Source organism: Engystomops pustulosus, chromosome 6 (assembly GCF_040894005.1).
Source record: "Engystomops pustulosus chromosome 6, aEngPut4.maternal, whole genome shotgun sequence".
Classification (NCBI taxonomy): Eukaryota; Metazoa; Chordata; class Amphibia; order Anura; family Leptodactylidae; genus Engystomops; species Engystomops pustulosus.
The window spans coordinates 183,873,945-183,895,278 of record NC_092416.1 but is presented as its reverse complement, the minus strand read 5'-3'; the positions used below and the strand labels follow the sequence as shown (position 1 = coordinate 183,895,278).

At 44.3% G+C, this 21,334-nt stretch overlaps 2 protein-coding genes across 2 annotated transcripts in view; both read left to right on the top strand.

Annotated features, from left to right (window-relative positions):
• LOC140066021 (uncharacterized) overlaps positions 1–21,334 on the top strand; it is a gene marked incomplete at its 5' end in the record, with an annotated part of 94,756 nt that overhangs the window by 38,245 nt on the left and 35,177 nt on the right. The gene's annotated exons all lie outside the window — the stretch shown is intronic.
• On the top strand, positions 5,500–20,022 carry LOC140065434 (uncharacterized). Its single transcript, XM_072113055.1, has 2 exons — positions 5,500–6,515; positions 18,616–20,022. The coding sequence occupies exons 1-2, from the start codon at positions 5,696–5,698 to the stop codon at positions 19,752–19,754; spliced, it is 1,959 nt and encodes a 652-aa protein (XP_071969156.1). The 5' UTR covers positions 5,500–5,695; the 3' UTR covers positions 19,755–20,022.

Here is a 21,334-nt window from a genome sequence, read left to right as displayed (position 1 = left end):
ACACAGCTGACGACACACCCGGGACCGTAGCACAGCTGATGACACGCCCCAGACTGTAGCACAGCTGACGACACACCCGGGACCATAGCATAGCTGACGACACGCCCCAGACTGTAGCACAGCTGACGACACACCCGGGACCGTAGCACAGCTGACGACTCGCCCCAGACTGTAGCACAGCTGATGACACACGCCCCAGACCGTAGCACAGCTGACGGCCTGCCGCAGACCGTAGCACAGCTGATGTCACACCCCAGACCGTAGCACAGCTGACGACACACTCGGGACCATAGCACAGTTGACAACACATGCCCCAGATGATAGCACAGCTGATGACACGCTCCAGACCGTAGCACGGTTGACAACACACCCCAGACCGTAGCACAGCTGATGTCACACCCCAGACTGTAGCACAGCTGACGACATGCCCCAGACCGTAGCACAGCTGCTGACATGCCCCAGACCGTAGCACAGCTGACGACATGCCGCAGACCCTAGCACAGCTGACGACACCCCCCAGACTGTAGCACAGCTGACGACACGCCCTAGACCATAGCACAGCTGATGGCATACCCCAGACCATACCGCAGCCGACGACACACGGCACAGACCATAGCACAGCTGATGACACGCCCCAGACTGTAGCACAGCTGACGACATGCCGCAGACCCTTGCACAGCTGACGACACACACGGCACAGACTGGAGCACAGCTGACGACACGCCGTAGACCATAGCACAGTTGATGGCATACCCCAGACCATACCGCAGCCGACGACACACGGCACAGACCATAGCACAGCTGATGACACGCCCCAGACTGTAGCACAGCTGATGACACACGCGCCAGATTGTAGCACAGCTGACGACACACGCCCCAGATCGTAGCACAGCTTACGACACACGCCCCAGATCGTAGCACAGCTTACGACACACGCCCCAAATCGTAGCACAGCTGATGACACGCCCTAGACCACAGAATGTGGATGACACACCCTAGACCGTAGCACGGCTGCCGACACAAACGCCGCAGACCATAGAACGGCTGATGACACGCCCCAGACCATAGCACGGCTGACGATGAACACCCCAGATTGTAGCACAGCTGACGACACACAGCTACGGTGGCACCTCAATGTGAAGCACAACTGATGCAGAACTTCTTACACCATGGAATGACTGATGCCGCACGACTCAGACCATATCACGGTTGCCGCTGATTGCCTAGAACATAGCATGACTGACACTGCGCACCACAGATAATAGCATGGTTGATGCCGCAGATTATAGCACAGCTGACGACACACGCCCCAGACCCTAGATCAGCTACAGTGCACGCCTCAATCAGTAGCACAAGTGATGCAGCACTTCTTACACTTTGGCACGACTAACACCACATAGCCCAGACTGTATGACGGTTGCCACCGAATGCCCCAGGACGTAGCATGACTGACACTACACACCCCAGACAATAGGGTGGTTGATGCCACACTCCCCAGACTAAAGTATCTACACACTGCTGTAACATAAAATCAGGAAAGTATATAGGGATATCATAGCGCACCTGTACCAGATATCAGGTGCTGCCCTTGCCTGTGAAAGATATTTCCCTGGACATCAACCCTATCGGAATCCTCCAGACACTGACGGAGTTGAATACAGAGAAAACACAAGAGAGCAGTCAGCTCCCCTCATTAGCACTGCGCCTCTGCTGCTGCATGCAGAAGAGCCGGCGTGATGTGATAATGTCATTCTGCTGGCTTCAGAGCTGTAAAAACTGAAGCTGAGAGCGGGAACAGGGAGAGGTGAGTAACAGGGAGAGGAGGGTTTTATGTTTATTTCTAAAGCAACAATAAGTTGGAGCTGAGGGCCACAATATGAGAGGGATCTGCCCGAGGGGTCATAGTATAAGGGGTTCACAATGTGACAAGGGGCTGGGTGGCACAAAGTGGGAAATTATTCTGTATGGGGTTGGGGCAAAGGGGGGCTTCAGGAAAAGCAATTTCCTGTGGACGTTTTATATCCCTATTTAGTGCTACAAATGTTGGTAGGTGTGTATCATGATACACCACACAGCGGGTTTCTTGATGTCTATTATGACATCACGTGGGGACTTACTGCTATAGTACACAACAACACAAGTCTCAGCACTGGTCAGAACGTCTCCTCACATGAAAAGCAGGGATGGCCCTGTCCCTAGCAACATGTCATGGAACCTGACTCCTCCCACACATATGAGTAATCACATGACTATGACATCATCACAGGTCCTATAGCTTCTCCTTCAGTGAAGCCAGGATCCTGACTCCACCAACACAGAGGGCTGGTCACATGACTATGACATCATCACAGGTCCTGTCACATATATATCTGGAGCACAGCTCTGCAGGTGGAGGTAGGTGTGTAGTCACCGGTGTCTGTCAGGATTACTGGGGGACATTTCTCATTAATCCCGTCTGTATACGGAGATGTATATGGGCATTTTATAAAAATAACGTTTTTTTTTACCGTGTTAGCCTGATATCATACCTGATGAAGGGACTGTTGCAGTCCCCAAAGCTTGAAAGCATCTTTCATATTTCACTTTGCCATTAAAAGGTATCACAATCTCAAGTAAGTTACAATAATGTTCCTGATTTATTGCACAGATGTGTATAAGGAATGATGGTGTTTAGGGAACTTTTACTTTATTTAATTGTTTAATTTATTTTTAAAAAACTTGTTTTAAAATGCTAATTAGCCTTACATCACCAGAGCTCTCCTATTTTAATTTTATTTGCTGCCTCCGTCCTAATAAAACCGAGCGGGACTTGTATCATACCGGGACTTTGTGCCACCCAGCCCCTTGTCACATCGTGAACCCCTTATACTATGACCCCTCGGGCAGATCCCTCTGAGGTTCTCTGAGGTTCTCCGGTGATATAGCCGGAGCTCCCGAGGCTAATTAGCATAATTGTTTATAACTTTATGTTGCCACAATTGCTGCGTATAAGTCTTGGGGAACCTCATTCCTTAGGAATTTCTTATTAGGATACATCTACCATCAGTAAACTAATGCTAGATGTCCTTTAAAGATCTCACATAGTTAGCCAACTAAGTTGCAAAATTCCAGGGAAAAAATGCCCTTCGTGTTCCTCAGGGAGCACCAAGGATATCTGCACACAATGGGAAAGAGATGCAGAATGTTCCCACCTATAAGATTATTATAACCTGTTCTGTGCACAAAGGATAAAAAGCAAACTTGGTGAAACTCCTTTCACCCAGGAACAAATTCCGTCTCCTTATCCTTGGGGAAAAATAACAATTCCATGTCCCCTCAGACATCTGCACCCAAAATCTCTGTTCTACAACATTTGGTAACATTTAGGAATCCTCTGGCTGAGCCCTAGATGGATGAAGTTCTCTCCTACATTGTGACTCCATCACCCGGGCATCACCAGCGCCTCTATTATTGGTGGGAGAGGAGAAATCTCCAGGTGACAGGACATAGGAATCGCTGGGTTATCACCAATGTGGAAATTCATATTTATCTCAGGAACCTACAATCCCAGCGCATCCACATCTGTAATAACCTGGCACCAGGGTAGTGATATATAATGCTGTCAGTACCAGAACCACTGCGGGTCCATGCACAGCGTCATGTGAGGAGAGGGGACTCCCAGCATCATAATCACCATCATACTGTAACTTCATCTCAGAGGAGCCGCAGTAGTGCCGGGAAATGTCACATATGGGTCATGGTTTCCAGTCGTCTGAAATGGGTCCTAACACTAATTCATGAAGTTCTCTACTAGATGTCAGGATGTTACACCGATTTCATCTCCGTCATAGAGAAACTCACATTCTAATCCGTACAAGAGCCAAAATCCATCACTAACCATCAGGATCTCCTAAGTGTTTTTAACAATTGTGTTTTTTACATGATACATCAATGTTTTTACTTTATACTCTTTCTATTCAGGATCAGACAATGGAGAGAGACACGAGGGTGGAGAGAATCTTCCAGCTCACCCTAGAGATTCTCTTCTATATTACTGGAGAGGTGAGAGATTGTGATGAGGTCACATGACATCATTATCTATGGGAATAACAGATGATAGGACTGGAGAGGTGAGAGATTCTGGAAATGTATGGAGGGAGATTTATCAATGTGTCTCTCCATAACCAGGATTACACAGTAGTGAAGAAGACCTCTAGTGGGCGCTGTCAGGCCCCTGTGTATGAAGGACGGGGGAGAACCCTGAGCCCAATCCCGGCTCCTCCACCTCACCCCCTGATACATGATGACATCAATGAGCAGAAGATCCTAGAAGTCACCCACAAGATGATGGAGCTGCTGACTGGAGAGGTGACACTGCTGGGAATGCTGGGACATTATACAGTAACGCTATGAAGGGATCTGGGTGATGACGGGATCATTGTGTGTGTCAGGTTCCTATAAGGTGTCAGGATGTGGCTGTCTATTTCTCCATGGAGGAGTGGGAGTATTTAGAAGGACACAAAGATGTGTACAAGGACGTCATGATGGAGGACCACCAGCCCCTCACATCAGCAGGTAATAGACAGGACTAAATCCACACGTCCTTTCATTATCTGTATGGAAAGAAGGAATTCAGTCTCTGGATGTTTCCTACAGGTAGATCCAGTAAGAGAACATCACCGGAGAGATGTCCCAGTCCTCTTCTTCTACCACAGGATTGTTCAGAGGAGAAATATGTCCCACAGGATCATCAGGTAGATGGAGAGAAGGCTTCATCTTAGCATCTTAGCTTTTTTTATTGTAAAATCCTTAAAATCCTGTGTCCATATATAGTCTCAACATGCCTGACTCCAGTTTGCTTTTGCTGGAACAATTAAAGAGTTACATTTTGTTGTTTACGAGAAAACTGGAGACTGTTTTTTGCAGTAAGTAAACAAAATGGTGGAGACCTGCAGCTATGTGCCTCAGATATCTCCTCCTGTCTGGTCATATTTGGTTGTCATGATAGTTACTGGTTATTTTTTATTATCTAGATCCTCCTCTGTGACTTCTCCTTCGTCTGGTGACTTCTTACAATATTTGTCTCTCAGTTTGTGTATCAGGATGAAGATGTGAAGAATATTCCTGCCCCAGAGACATATGTGAGGGGCGATGAGCGATGTAAGGAGGAGATTCCTACAGGTAACTGCCCAGGTGAGTAGTAACCACTAGATAAAGCAGAGACGAGTGATAACACAATACAGAACATGGAGACATAGACTAAGAAAAGCTGGAAGGTGGGAGCTATGAGGGTCAGGAATACTGCTCACCAGGACCTCGGAGGAGGAGACTGAGATGTTACATCAGTAGTAATACAGAACCTTATGGTAAGCAGGAAAGTCATAGCCACCATGGGCAGACAAGAAATGCTGCATGTACCCGGATTGCTGATATCACACAAATGTCCTGTGATACATCTTCAGAGTTTTCTTACCACAACCAATGTTACGGTTATATTTTATAATCTGTTTTATCCTTCACAGATGACAACACCAGGAGCTCAGAGGAACATCTGATATCATCACATGTTACAGCAGGTGATGGTTGTATCACACCAGATCCATCTGAAGATCATGACAATATCCCAGATGTATCCTCAGACCTTCACACACAAGATCCATCATCTGCTCCTATTAAATGGGTCCTTTCTACTGATTCATCGGGAACAGATAAGAACATGAAGTCATTTTTAGAAAGTGGGAAACATAACAGTGTTAAAACCGATCTGAAGCAACTCCACACAGGAGAGAAAAGATTTTCCTGTTTAGAATGTGGAAAATGTTTTAAGGAAAAATCAAATCTTACAAGACATCTAAAAATTCACACAGGGGAGAAGCCATTTTCATGCACAGAATGTGAGAAATGTTTCACCCAAAAAAGTCATCTTCTTAAACATACACAACGTCACACGGGGGAGAAGCCATTAACATGTTCAGATTGTGGGAAATGTTTTACCGGTACCTCCAATGACAATTTTCTTAGACATCGAAGATCTCACACAAGAGAGAAGCAATTTCCATGTTCGGAATATGGGATATGTTTTAATCAAAACACAGATCCTGTTTTAGATCCGAGAAGTCTCACAGGGGAGAAACCATTCATGTGTACGGAATGTGGTAAACGTTTCAATCAGAAATCATCTCTTGATACACATCGGAGAATTCACACGGGGGAGAAACCGTATTCATGCCCAGAATGTGGAAAATGTTTTAACCAAAAATCAGATCTTTTAAGACATCAGAGAAGTCACACGGGACTAGATCTGTTTCCGTGTTCAGAATGTGGGAAATGTTTTACAGCCTACGTCAGTCTTGTTAGACATCAGAGAATTCACACAGGGGAGAAGCCATTTTTATGTTCTGAATGTGGGAAATGTTTTGCCCAAAAATCTAATCTTGATCGACATCTGATAAGTCACACGGGGGAGAAGCCATTTTCATGTTTAGGTTGCGGGAAATGTTTTGCTTTGAAATCTCATCTTGTTAGACATCAGAAAAGTCGCGCAGCGGAGAAGCTGTTTTCATGTTCAGATTCTGGGAAATGTTTTGATTGGAATTCGAAGCTTGGTGACCACCAGAAGTCCTCACACAGTGGTGAAGCCAAAATGGCAAATGGTGAAGACGCCCCTCTCATCATTTTACAAAATCATAAAACAAACCAAGGACAAGTGTGAGAGAAGGAAAGTGGACAGAAATGTATAGCACTTGTTGTACATCTTCAATAATCAAATTCTAAAAACATGTAACCAATCATCAGAAGACGTTTCATATTAAGATATATACAGGCGGTCCCCTACTTAAGAACACCCGACTTACAGACGACCCCTAGTTACAGACAGACCTCTGGATGTTGGTAATTTGCTGTACTTTAGCCCTGGGCTACAATAATCAGCTACAACAGTTATTAAGTTTTAATGTTAATCCTGGTTCTTAGGACAATTCAACATTTTTAAAATCCAATTGTCACAGAGACCAAAAAAAAAAAATTTGGCTGGGGCTACAATTATAAAATATACAGTTCCGATTTACATACAAATTCAACTTAAGAACAGAACCGATCTTGTACGTAACCCGGGGACTGCCTGTATTTGTAATTGATCCCATCTGTAAAGCAGATCACTCTAGACATAAGTTTGTTGTGTTTTGTAGTAAAATATTCTATTCATCTTTGTAATAATTGTGTTACTATATATCACATCGTAACGGTGCACCCAAAAGAATTCTATCCTAGCTCCTGCATGTTGTAGATTTTTGATATAACCTTGTAGATATTCCCACCTCTGTAAGCCCACTTTTCCAAAAAAGTGGAGTGGAGGTGGGATGTGGATGAAAAATTTGCAGTTCTTGGCACTTCAACAGAAAGGGTTTAAAGGACACCTGTCATCAGGTCGGTGTCACTTGGATAATAGACTTTTACATCATACTCAGATTAACTTCTGCCTTGCCAGGCAGGATTAACCACTGCAATGTCCCCTGTGTGATGTGGTGACATGCTGTGGGGCTTATTCGCAAGCACTCCTTCGCCATTGCATCGGCAAGGGTGTTGCACATTAATCATTGTAAAATCACGTATTTTTTATCATGTGAATGAGGCCAGTCACATGGTCAGAGGCAGTGATGTCACCCCTGTTACCCCTCCCCTCTCCTCCCCCTGCTCATGTCTGTGTGTAATGTATAGTAAAGCATGGCTAGTGTGTGTGCTGCATCTGCTGACATGCTGCATCCTCCTAATATACAGAGACACAGACATCAGCTACACATGAATCTGACATGTTCTGCTGTAACATGGCTGCCTGGAGCTGCTGTATCTCTCCTATACACACACACATGCACACACAGGCTGCAGGGGGCGTGGCCACCAGCACCAGGAAGCACATCATTATACAGCCTCACATCATTATACAGGCTGTCAGTCAAGCACTGGGGGTGTGGCTGTGCCTCCCACTCATGAATAAGCTGGACAGCTTGAATATGCTAATGCTTCATTGGACATTTCACAGGTCATTTGCATACAGCTTTAGGACCTCATTGCTTAGGTTTACAGGCATGCTCTCTAATGGCAGTTTATGAAAATATATTTAGTTTAGGGGGGTTATTTTGCATGACGGGTTCTCTTTAAGAACCCTTTGCTGTCTAAAACATAGCAAAAAAAAATAATAGTTAAAAAAATGTATAAAACTTAAAAGTTTAAATCACCCCCTTTCTGATATAAAAATAAACAAAAAAATGCCATCTTCTTCCATGGACAGCCGGGGTCCTAATGAAGGCCCCCAGGTCTATTCTGTGCCCTCCCTGCTCCATCCAGCCACTGGCTAGACCGAGCAGTCTGCATGTACGTGCATAGGCTGACATGGTGGGTTATCGGGAGGATGAGGGAGGGACCCCCTATCACACACACCACATACATGGTTATTGCAGTGCATTAGAGTGAACTGGGGATCTGAAACAAATACACACAAAAAATAAAAATTAATAATAAAAGTCATTAAAATTCCACAAAAGCACCCAGTGTAAAAAAAGTCAAAAATCACAACATACTCGGTATCACCGTGTCCCCAAATACCCAGTCCATAAAAATACGGTTATTCTTGTAGGTTAACCCCTGTAACTGAAAGATGCGCCCAAATGTCGGAATCCCCTTTTTTTTGTCGTTTTGCAGTAGCAGAGACTACTGAAGGTGAGAAATTCTCCCTGCTGAGTCCAGATGTCATGGGTCATTCATGAGTAATGTAAGCAAGTCCATATTTCATGACCTGCAACTGCCCACTAATATTCTCCACACCCCATGTTAACCCTTTCTTACATACTCTGCCTCTAATATAAAGTGTTGCCGTGATTTATTTCACATATGGGAAGTGACCACTCCCTAAACTGTACAATGATTTTGCATATTCCCAGTCACTTTACAATCACAGTCATCCCACAGCACAGAGACAACAAGACGTGTGCTAAAAGTGCAGGACTCATAAGTGCATAGTTTGGTGAAAGGAATTGGCCCCTTTTGATTTTGGGGGTTGTCGTATTTATGTATTTGAGTTGTAATAACTTACTTGTTTCTATCTTCAGCAGCACACAGGCAATCTATAGGTGAACAATCTGTTACTTTATAAATAAAGAGCCATTATTGATAACACCACCATGATTATTAAGAATCAGCACAATCTAACAGGTAGTTACTGCCGGAAGCCCTGGGGTCCTTCATCCTACCTCAGGGCTGCCATAGCAACGATCAGCATCTCCGTGCCCTGTATGGAGGGTGCCTATCATGCATGTAATACCCTATAGACGCTGTGGTTACCATGACTGCGGTGTCTATAGGGTTAAACAGCTAGGAAGGCATACTGGCAGGATCCTGCGATGGTAGCCCGGTATCTCTACGTCAAGGTACAAGAATTACCCACATTTTATGACAGAGTTACGTCAGTGTGCAGGAAGGGATTAATACTAGAACCTTCAGATCAGAGATCGCAATAACGCCTCTACAGTACAAGCGTCTATGGTACTGTGGTCAGGAGTGGTCAGAAGTGTTTGGCTACAGGTAGATGTTTCTGCTCATTTTGTTATTGTGTGACGATGAGACCTCATTCGGGGTTTACGTTTTTGTCCGGTCTCTCCAATATAATGCCCGCCCACAGGACATTTTGTGCGTACAAACAGGTAGACCTGATAATAATAATATTAGACCCTGACATTCCCAATTTCTGGAATCAAGACAGGGAGCCTTGGAGCTCTCCCCTCTCCTCAATGACAACGTAGACACTTTAGAGTAAACGCCTTACTGCCAGATCCCTTGGACCCAACAAGTTCTCTTTGGTTAATTACAAGAGTCTGCACCTCACTTCCACATCATGGATCTTGCGCAGTGTTACCTGTACGCTCATTTCTTTCCTCAATGTGGACAATAATTACTTTCTAAAGTAATATAATTCTTTGTGTCCAATCCTTGGACCTCTATATACAGTCTTCTGCACTGCCTTAAGGACTACTCGTTAATATGAAAGAAGAATAGTCACCAGATCTGTGTCAGAGCCAATAGAACGAATGCTGTACAAAGGGATAAGGATAAATCCAGGACAGCAGTATCTAAAATAGCACATATATAGCAAATGCACAGTTAAGGTAATGAAAAAATGTTAACCAATTTTCCAGCTCAAAAACTAGCAAAATACCATAAAAGAAATAGAAGCAACATCAGAAATTAGGGAATAAAAAAAACTGTATTATTTTATCGATTAAATATACATTAAAACTTATAACTTTTAAAAATTATACATTAAAACATGATTAAAAACCGGAGAGGAGTACTGGGTGCCGGGCAGAGATATTAAGCCAAATAAATACCTAAACAATAAAAGTGTATCCACTAAACAATATGTGACGCTGCCCAGCCCCCCCTCAACACTTTTTTCCATCAAACTGACCTTCTTCAAGGGGTAGTGCTATAGTGGCCTCTGGAGGGTAAAATATTGCAAATAGCCAATCAGGGGGAATCTTGGGGAGGACCCAATAGCACTATCAAAAAGAGGATGATAGCCAATCAATGGGAGATAATTGGAGATGATATAACTAAACCAAACCTGGAAGGCTGTAGATCTGGATGAATGTCGCATTTCCTGAAGAAGCCTCCCCCCCCCCCCCCACTTATATTGTCCCCATTTCTGTTTGATGCCTGTCCCCTTTTCCCGTAGCAGCCCCTCTCTCCTAGCTGCACTCCTCCCATGTCCCCTTTTCTGTAGCTGTCCCTTCCCCAACTTCCAATGTCCCCTTTCTTGTAGCTGCCACCCTCCAATGTCCTCTTTCCTGCAGCTGCCCCTCTCCTGCAATGTCCCCTTTTCTGTAGCTTGCCCCCCCCCCAATGTCCCCTTTCCTACAGCATACCCCCTCCCTCAATGTCCCCTTTCCTACAGCATGCCCCGTCCATCATTTTCCCTTTTCTTACAGCATGCCCCCTCCATCACTGCTTTGCCCGGCCAAACTAAAAAATAATAATTCAATACTCACCTTCCCGTTCCCCCAGCTGCCTTCTCTTCTTTCACCTCTCTTCCGCATCAATGCACAGCTCTGTTGTCAGCAGATAGTGAATTGTGATGTGATGACATCATCACGTGCACCGGCAATAGAGTCGTGTATTACCATGGAAGAGAAGTGAAAGAAAAGAAAAGAATACAAAAAGCTGCAGGGGAACAAGGAAAAGTATTTGATTCTTTTTTAGCTCGGCTGCGGCCCAGGACCAGGTACCCCACGGCCCAGTCTTGGCGGCCCGGTGGTTGGGGGTCACTGCTACATGATCATCTGTCAGAATAAAGTAATCTGCAGGACACGAATGGCTGGAGACTACGGAGCGGAGCAGACCCGGAGCATGCACCGTTTATATTCTGTCCCCATTTTGTCATCCATTCCCATCAGACCTTCCATTCCTGGAGTATTCTCCTCTCAATTCGGAGCTGTGGTCCAGATTACACTCCATTCACACACTTCTTCCTGTCATCCATCTTCCATACACCCTAATATTTCATGGTACACTGCGCACATTGGCGGTTTTTTGATATAAGGACATTGTCGCGATGCGCCACCAAGCAGAATAATAAGAGATCTCACTGGTTCTTTTGGGCTTTGTTGATGTTAGACAGTGGGACAGAACAGCCGAAGTCCAAGCGCTGGTCAGAAATGACCCGGATTGTGCGTTCACACGTTCAGCTTTTCAGATGCAGTTTACAATGTTCAAACCAAAAGTGGAGTGAAAAAAAGAGGAGCAGCAGCAGCTCCATTATATGTTCTCCCCCATTATGATCCTCACCTGCCCCACAAAGCTCTACCAGACATTATACATGACAAAGGTCAGGAGGACTGTAACGTCGTAATTTCCTCATCTGTCAACAATATTGTATAGGAATATTTTACTACTTCCTCCATGACGGACAAATGTTATATCCGGCTCCGATAAAGTCATCACAGGTCCTACAGCCTCTCCAAAAACCAGGAGTCTGACTCCTCCCCCACATGGATCACATGACTATGACATAATCACAGGTCCTATAGCTTCTCCCACACATGAACTGATCACATGACTATGACATCATCACAGGTCCTATAGCTTCCCCCACACAGGGGGCTGGTCACATGACTATGACATCATCACAGGTCCTGTCACATATATCTGGAGCTCTGCAGGTGGAGGTAGGTGTGTAGTCACTTCCATCTCTCTGGCTTGGGGTTTCCTCCTGGTCGGGGGTCACATAAGGAGGTTGGTGGTTCCTCATTGGCCGGGCTGTGCGTCACTCCACCAGCAGAAGATGTGACCAGTGCGGGGGAGGGGACAGGAATGGGAGAGGGGACACCCGGCATCTGCCCGGTAACTGCCACCACAAGCCGTGGCCAGTGTTATCATATACCAGACTGTGCGATGTGCTGCAACCATGTATAGCTTATCAGAGAATTACACCGTAATAATGGACACATTGGGGCACATTTACTTACCTGTCCCGTTGCGTCCGCCGATCCGGAATGTCAGACGAGGATTCGGAGCTGCCGCAATTTACTTACAGTGTGCACCTGATTTCTTGAATGTGCCGCTTCCCCGCTCAGGTCCACCGGAGTTCACCTTCTTCTTCCTGGTGTATGTGACTGCTGATTTGAAATTTAAATTCCGTGGTTAGTCCGAATCAGTCGGGTTGTCACATGAAAGCCGATGCACCAAAAACCCTGGGGAAATTCAGGGCAAATTGGAAATAGTCTGAAAACCCTATGGAAATGCGTCCGACAGACCCTTAGTAAATGTGCCCCAACATCTATGACTCATCAGTATCTCCTGATTGTTTTCCTTTTGATTGTATAATTATATTTTTTTTACATGATACTTTATATGTTTTCTCTTTGTCTTTATCTTCTCTTCAGGATCAGACAATGGAGAGAGACACGAGGGTGGAGAGAATCTTCCAGCTCACCCTAGAGATTCTCTTCTATATTACTGGAGAGGTGAGAGATTGTGATGAGGTCACATGACATCATTATCTATGGGAATAACAGATGATAGGACTGGAGAGGTGAGAGATTCTGGAAATGTATGGAGGGAGATTTATCAATGTGTCTCTCCATAACCAGGATTACACAGTAGTGAAGAAGACCTCTAGTGGGCGCTGTCAGGCCCCTGTGTATGAAGGACGGGGGAGAACCCTGAGCCCAATCCCGGCTCCTCCACCTCACCCCCTGATACATGATGACATCAATGAGCAGAAGATCCTAGAAGTCACCCACAAGATGATGGAGCTGCTGACTGGAGAGGTGACACTGCTGGGAATGCTGGGACATTATACAGTAACGCTATGAAGGGATCTGGGTGATGACGGGATCATTGTGTGTGTCAGGTTCCTATAAGGTGTCAGGATGTGGCTGTCTATTTCTCCATGGAGGAGTGGGAGTATTTAGAAGGACACAAAGATGTGTACAAGGACGTCATGATGGAGGACCACCAGCCCCTCACATCAGCAGGTAATAGACAGGACTAAATCCACACGTCGTTCCATTATCTGTATGGAAAGAAGGAATTCAGTCTCTGGATGTTTCCTACAGGTAGATCCAGTAAGAGAACATCACCGGAGAGATGTCCCAGTCCTCTTCTTCTACCACAGGATTGTTCAGAGGAGAAATATGTCCCACAGGATCATCAGGTAGATGGAGATAAGACTTCATGGCAGATTCTCTGAGGTTAATTATACAGTAGTCATAGAAATGTCTTAAAATTATCTACTTGTAAAATTAGAAAACAGAAACTGGCAGCACTTCATTTGTGTGAAAAAAAGGTGTTTATTCCATCCTATGCAACGTTTCAGCTGTATTCCAGCCTTTCTCAAGCTTGACAAGCTGGGATACAGCTGAAACGTTGCATAGGATGGAATAAACACCTTTTTTTCACACTAATGAAGTGCTGCCAGTTTCTGTTTTCTACATTTGGACTCTGTCGGTGAGAGGAGAAGGATAGTACCCTAAACTCTATTTTTTGTTTTTGGATAGACTGTGTTGCTGGTTTTTCGTTTTTCTTCTACTTGTAAAATTAGTGATGATAAGAACCAAACTGCATAGTTCAGGTCCATACTGAATTTCAGGGTTGTGGCATCCATGGACCAGGAACCCGCACGCATACATTATTTTTCAGGATCCAGGTCTGTGATCAGGAAAACATTCAATCAGTCAATCAAGCCGTTTCCAGTCCCTTAGAAACAACAAGCATGATGTCCTTTGTAGGCATGCCTGGGATTGTTTGGGGTGGACATGTGACTCTGCATTATAAGGTCAGGGAAACATGTCCAGATGCTATTACAAACAAGAGACGGGGAGAACTTGCTGCGTTTCATAGGGTCAGTCAGCTGGGCAGGAACTTGTAAAACAGCAGCAATTGCCATAGTCAGGGCACTGAGGTGTATAGAAGAGTCTAATAGGGAAAGGTGGAAATGTGATATAATTGCCCTTATTAGGGCACTTTGAAGATTTGCATTAGTGCAGTGATATTCTTAGTGATTTTACATATTTGATTATTTGTATGTAATGGATCATCTAGAAAGATCATGAAGATCTTGTCACTGTCTAGTATTCAGCCACTAAAACTCATAAATCATCAATCATACCTTGTTTGCGGAGCTGTGCTTTGCTACACGGTGCCGAAAAGTGAGAATATTGCACTTTTATATGTAGTTCAGAAATGTGTTGTCAGAATATTGATCTTTTCTACCTAGTTCGGAGAAGTCCTGTTGTCAGAAAATATTGCACATTTATACATGGATTATAAAAGTCTTGTTGTCAGTGAATAGTGTCCAGTAATACTTTGATAGTAAAGGTGCTGTCGTAGAATTGTTTGATACCGCAGATATTTTAAAATAAGGTTGTCAGAAATTATGGGAGACGGACGTGGATAAAGTGCTGCTGCTGGTTCTGGTGCTGCAGGGAGAGGACTATTCCTGCTCCAAGTTCCTCTGGTGTAAGTAGGGGCCAGGGTGTGTGGTAGGTACTGGTTGGCCCCTTTAGGCCACACGAAGTTGAGGCATTGGTCAATTACATGACAGACAGTGTTTCAATCTTCATGATATTATCTTCTCCATCCTCTGTTGAAAGTGCAGAGCCCTCCAACTCACCCCCTTCACAAAACGATTATGCCACAAGTGCTACTGGGAGCACGATGACTCTCCTAGCTGGGAATCCATGGCCCATCCACCTGCCTCAGATTTAGAGTTGCAAGATTTTCAAGAACTTTTATTGAAGGATGAGAGTGTGTGTGAGGTTGTGGCTCTCTGCAAATTGCTGACAGAGGAGGGTAACAGTGAGGGCTCAGTGATGGAAGAAGCAAAGGGGGGGGTGATGAGGTCCTAGACCTGAAATAGGCAAAAGGCAGTGATGCTTTCAACAAAGCTATTGTGGCTACGGGCAGCTGGCAGAACAAGTGAAACAAGACCAAGTCGCTGCGGTCAGCTCGTAGTCACGATGTCGCCTGCTACAGCCCGCGCCCAGAGACCCCGGAAATAAAGACTATCCAGCCATGTCTGCAGCATGCCATTTTTCTCACAGAAGACAGGACATTTGTCATTTGCCCGCTGTGCCGCTAGTCCATGAAGCGTGCTCAAAGCCTTAACGATCTGAGCACCTTATGCATGACCAGACACCTACAGAATAAACATGAGTTGCACTGGATAAGACGCCAAAAAAGCCTGCCAACAGCTCCCCTTGCTTCATCAGTTGGCCAAGCCTGTTCACTGCCGCCCTAGTCACAAGGCCACCTGTTTCCCTGCTAAGGGAGGCTTCTGTTTCTGTGCGTCCTCTTCAGGCAATGACGGTGGATGTAATGGTAGCAGACATGGAAGAAAAGTAGGTACAGGTGCCGTCTATTCCAGACAGGGCTTGGACTGTTCATCTGCTTCTGCAATATCCGGGTAAGGAACAGTTTTGGAGGAGGAGTTGGGTGACACCCAGAGCAGCTCACGGGCATCACTGTAGTGTGGCTGGGGAGATTCAGAGGAGTTAGAGACATCTCCCTACTAGAGACAGCTTGACCTTGCATCTGAGCAGCCTGGTTACACATGGGCCACTATATGCTCCATTGCCTACATATTGACCCCCATACAGTGGCCATCCTGCTGGTTCCACACTACAAGCATAGGGTAGCATCCTTCATTCCAATTAGACTAAAATGAGGCAGTACAAGCACACTTTGGTGGGCCCCAACACATTGCCCCAACAGCAGGGACACCAAACCACAAGTTTGCCCTATCAGTGCTTCCATAGCACAGTCACAGGGTTAGATTATCTGTTCACAAGTCTCCTGGTACTAAGGGATGGCTCCTCAATTTCTGGGTGGGGAAAAAATGTGGCCAGAACTTGCTGTGCTGTCAGAGCGCGTGTGTTTACAACCGCCAGTGGTGTCATCACTGACAAGAGGATCAGCCTCTCAGCAACCAACATGGAGATCCAAACATTTATTAAGATTAACAAAGCTGGATTCCTCACAACTGGGTTGAGCCAGTGTCCTAAATAAGCTCTGCATTCCCAAAATGTCACTTTCCAATTTTTCAGTTCTGCAATTACGGAACTTTTTTCTTTTCTAATTGCGCATAGCAATTACTGCTATGACGAACACCCAGAGCGCCTTTAACCACAGTAAGAGGAAGGGATTGGGGGTTTTCCATTGACGCTTAAATCCTCCATATAAATAACTGGGTCTGAACACCAAGAGCGCCTTCAACAGCTGGAACATAATATTTTTTTGATTATACATTTGATTATTCCTTTTTGTGGGCAGGGTAACTGCCCTGTTATTCCCACCATTTTTCAGCCCTTACTATCTCTATTTTACAGCTATTTTTGGGTGATAAAATCCAGGTCCCCTTTGACTTCAGTGGGGTTCATGTTCGGTCTAAGTTTGGCCTGAAGTCCAGATCCCAAACCGAACTCTCTCTTGAAATTTGGACGAACTTCTACCAACCCACTCACATCTTTGTAAAATATCATGTCCATATAGTCTCTATGTGACTGACTCTAGTTTCAATGTTTGCTTTTCCTGGTAAAAGGTTTTTTTTTTGTTAATGAAAAAGCTGCCGTAAGAAAACATCATGGTGGAGACCTACAGCTATGTGTCCCAGATAATTCCTCCTTTCAGGTCTTATTTATTCATCATAATAATTTTGGTATCATTTAAAATCTTCTCTGTAGCTTCCTCATCTTCTGGTGACAATATTTGTTCCTCAGTTTGTGTATCAGGATGAAGATGTGAAGAATATTCCTGCCCCAGAGACATATGTGAGGGGCGATGAGCGATGTAAGGAGGAGATTCCTACAGGTAACTGCCCAGGTGAGTAGTAACCACTAGATAAAGCAGAGATGAGTGATAACACAATACAGAACATGGAGACATAGACTAAGAAAAGCTGGAAGGTGGGAGCTATGAGGGTCAGGAATACTGCTCACCAGGACCTCGGAGGAGGAGACTGAGATGTTACATCAGTAATAATACAGAACCTTATGGTAAGCAGGAAAGTCATAGCCACCATGGGCAGACAAGAAATGCTGCATGTACCCGGATTGCTGATATCACACAAATGTCCTGTGATACATCTTCAGAGTCTTCTTATCACAACAAATGTTAAAGCGTAACTGTAAAGTTTAACAAAAAATAGTTTCAGCACAGCTGGAGAGAGCGTTGGACAACAATTCCAACAATACTTTTATTATGCTTCTGGCTTCTTCCTATACTGAGATCCAGCCTCATATATCTATTAGCTCTATAAGTAAAATCCTCTCACCTGGACAGGATTTCCTGGCTATGACATTAGCTAAGGGCACTGAGACCAAAAAAAAAAATCGCTAAATTTTTTCTTTTGAGAAGCTAGCCCCCATCTGCAGACAACCCCTTTCCTGTGCAAAGAGGTTTCACTGTATATATACGGTGCAGTGTGTGCCATTCATTGGAACTGAAGGGGAGCCTGCATACATTTTCACACACAGCATGCTACTTTCAAACACACCAAGCTCTGCTACATACCATTCTTGGGGCAGTGTGCAAAGACTTCGGCAATAATCAGGACTAATATTCTGCAGCACCCATCAGCCACAGCTCTTTAGTGCACACCTCTGCTAGTGCCACGCCCAACAAAATCCTCCCACCCTCTACTCCTCTCCAGCTACAGATAGATTCCCATGGCAACCAATCCAAACAAAGGAAGGGGGAGCAGCCGGTGGGACAAGGTAAAAACCCTGCTAGTAAGCAAATGGTTCCAAATAGCTAATGAGTGTAAATTAGAGAATTGCTTATTTTAGCTTAGTGCAGAGTTAAGCAAAACTTTATTTACTTTACCTTTGTTCTTTAAAGTTATATTTTATAATGTTTTATTTTTTGCAGATGATAATACCTGGAGCTCAGAGGAACATCTGATATCATCACATTTTACAGTTGGCGGTTGTTCTATCACACCAGATACATCTGAAGATCATGACAATATCCCAGATGCTTCCTCAAACCTTCACACACAAGATCCATCATCTGATCTTATTACATGGGTCCTTTCTACCGAGTCATCAGGAATGGATACAGACATGAAGTCATGTTTAGATGTTACAGCAGATCTTCAGCAAAGTCACACAGATAATAAGAAATTTTCCTGTATGGAATGTGGAAAATGTTTTAACAGAAAAACAGCTCTTGTAATACATGAGAGAATTCACACAGGGGAGAAGCCATTTTCATGTTCAGAGTGTGGGAAATGTTTTAACAGGAAATCTGCTCTTGTAATACATGAGAGAATTCACACGGGGGGAATTTTTCCATGCACAGAATGTGGTAAACGCTTCAACCAAAAATCAGATCTTGCAAGACATCAGAGAATTCACACAGGGGAGAAACCGTTTATATGTTCTGTATGTGGGAAATGTTTTACAGCCATGACAAGTCTTGTAACACATCAAAGAAGTCACACAGGGGAGAAACCATATTTGTGCACAGAATGTGGGAAATGTTTTACTCAAAAAAGCCATCTTGTTAAACATCAACGAATTCACACAGGGGAGAAGCCATATTCATGTTCAGATTGCGGAAAATGTTTTACCTCCAATGACAATCTTGTTAGACATCAGAGAACTCATGTAAAGGAAAAGGAATTTTCATGTTTAAAAAGAGAGGAAAGTTTTAATCAAGATTCAGATCTCGTAAGAAATGAGAGAAGCCACACAGTGGAGAAGCCCTTTTCATGTTCAGAATGTGGAAAATGTTTTATCCAGAAACCACATCTTATTAGACATCTAAAAAGTCACACAGGGGAGAAGCCGTTTACTTGTTCTGATTGTGGGAAATGTTTTGCTCGGAATTCACATCTTGTTAGACATCAGAGAAGTCACACGGGGGAGAAGCCATTTTCATGTTCAGATTGTGGGATAAGTTTTGCTTGGGAACTGAATCTTGTTAGACATCAGAAAATTCATACAGGTGAGAAGCCCTTTACTTGTTCAGATTGTGGGAAAGATTTTTTTCGAAAATCACATCTTGATCAACATCTGATGAGTCACACAGGAGAGAAGCCGTTTTCATGTTCGGAATGCGGGAAATGTTTTACGCAGAAAGCACATCTTCTTCAACATCTAATAATTCATACAGAGGAGAAGCCATTGTCATGTTCAGAATGTGGGAAATGTTTCACTAGGAAACCGGATCTTGTTGACCATCAGAAGTCCTCACACTATGGTAACAACAAATTTACATTTTGAATCTGGGAAATGTCGAAGCCACAGATCACATCATTTTACGTAAAAAAAAAACTATGATGTCATACAATAGAGTTGGACGATAATCGATAGGACTAACATCTTTAATCGTTGTGAGACCTGAGAACACGTCGCCAATTCTTCAGCAGATGTTTTATTGGAAAATATTTATTTGTAATTGATCCCATCTATGACCCCTCCAGCCATAAGTTTGTCATGTGCTACGTCATAATATTCTGTTTGTCTCTATAAAATTCTGTGTATCTCTCTACTACTGTTCACTTTACTGTGTTTATAGATCACATTGCACCTCAAATGAATCCTAGGCCAGGTCCTGCCTGGTGTAGGTTTCTGCCTTAATATGTGCTGGTATTCCAGTGCAGTGAGCTCTGCAGGCTGAGTCATTTACGACCCACGCCACTTCCCGCCAACGCCCACCAATGATGTCACTGCGGGTTGAAGATTCCAGCACCATGCGGAGCCATCACTTTTGATGGCAGTACGTAAGGGGTTAATGTTTGCAATCAGTTAGCCCGATGGTGTTAGATGAATAATGCAGGTAACACCAGCTGTGAATGGAGTGACCCCGCTCCATACATCCTTGACCAACATACAGTTGGGCATATTTACTTTCCCGCGATTCACTAAGACCGTGCGTCCGAGTTCCTTCCTGTGTCGCTGCTGCTGCCGAGGTCCGCCGGAGTTCACCTGCTTCTTCCTGGTGCCTGTGAGTGCTTGATCTTGTGATACAAAACCTTTTTTAAATTCCGCGGTTTGTCCGAATCCATCGGGTTGTCCGACTGCCACGCCCCCGATTTCTGTTGCATGCAAGGCGGCGCATTGCGCCACAATCCTTTCGCTTGTGCCAAAATTCCAGGGCAATTCAGCGCAAAAAGGAAATTGCCCCAGTAAAACAGAAATGAGTCCCAGTATGTAGGTAAGGGGTTCTACTATCTTTTGTTTGGTTTGCGGAAAGCGGGTTAGAACCAATGAGCCAGAACAAGGCAGAGTTAAATCAAGGGATGCTTGTGTTTGATATCTAGTCCTTTCCTTCTGTAGAACCAGACCAGGGACCTCCAGCAGCAAAAGAACTGATAGGAGATGTCACTCAGGAACCGTCTGGGAATTCCAGCACCTGGGCCCCCAGCGATATGAACTCTCCTTTTTCTCTACTTGAGCAGATTTTGTGATTGTGATGAAGATAAAGCTTGTAATGCAGAATGCCAGGCAGAGAGGAAGTTCAAATTGCGGATGATAAAGCTAAAACCACAACAGCAATGTGCTTCACCATCACCCCAGGGTGAGCTTATAAACAATATGCAGGCGGTCCCCTACTTAAGAACACACGACTTACATACGACCCCTAGTTACAAACAGACCACTGGATATTAGTAATTTATTGTACTTTAGTCCTAGGCTACAATAATCAGCTATAACAGTTATCACAGGCGTCTGTAATGAAGCTTTAGTGTTACTCCTGATTCTTATGACAACCCAACATTTTTAAAATCCAATTGTCACAGAGACCAAAAAAGTTCTGGCTGGGATTACAATGATAAAATATACAGAACTTAAGAACAAAC

Coding starts and splice junctions, on each gene's coding strand:
- LOC140065434 (XM_072113055.1), top strand. CDS start 5,696: ATGAAGTCATTTTTAGAAAGTGGGAAACATAACAGTGTTAAAACCGAT. Junction 6,516..18,615: donor TCTTGTTAGACATCAGAAAA/GTCGCGCAGCGG, acceptor TAGATGTTACAG/CAGATCTTCAGCAAAGTCAC.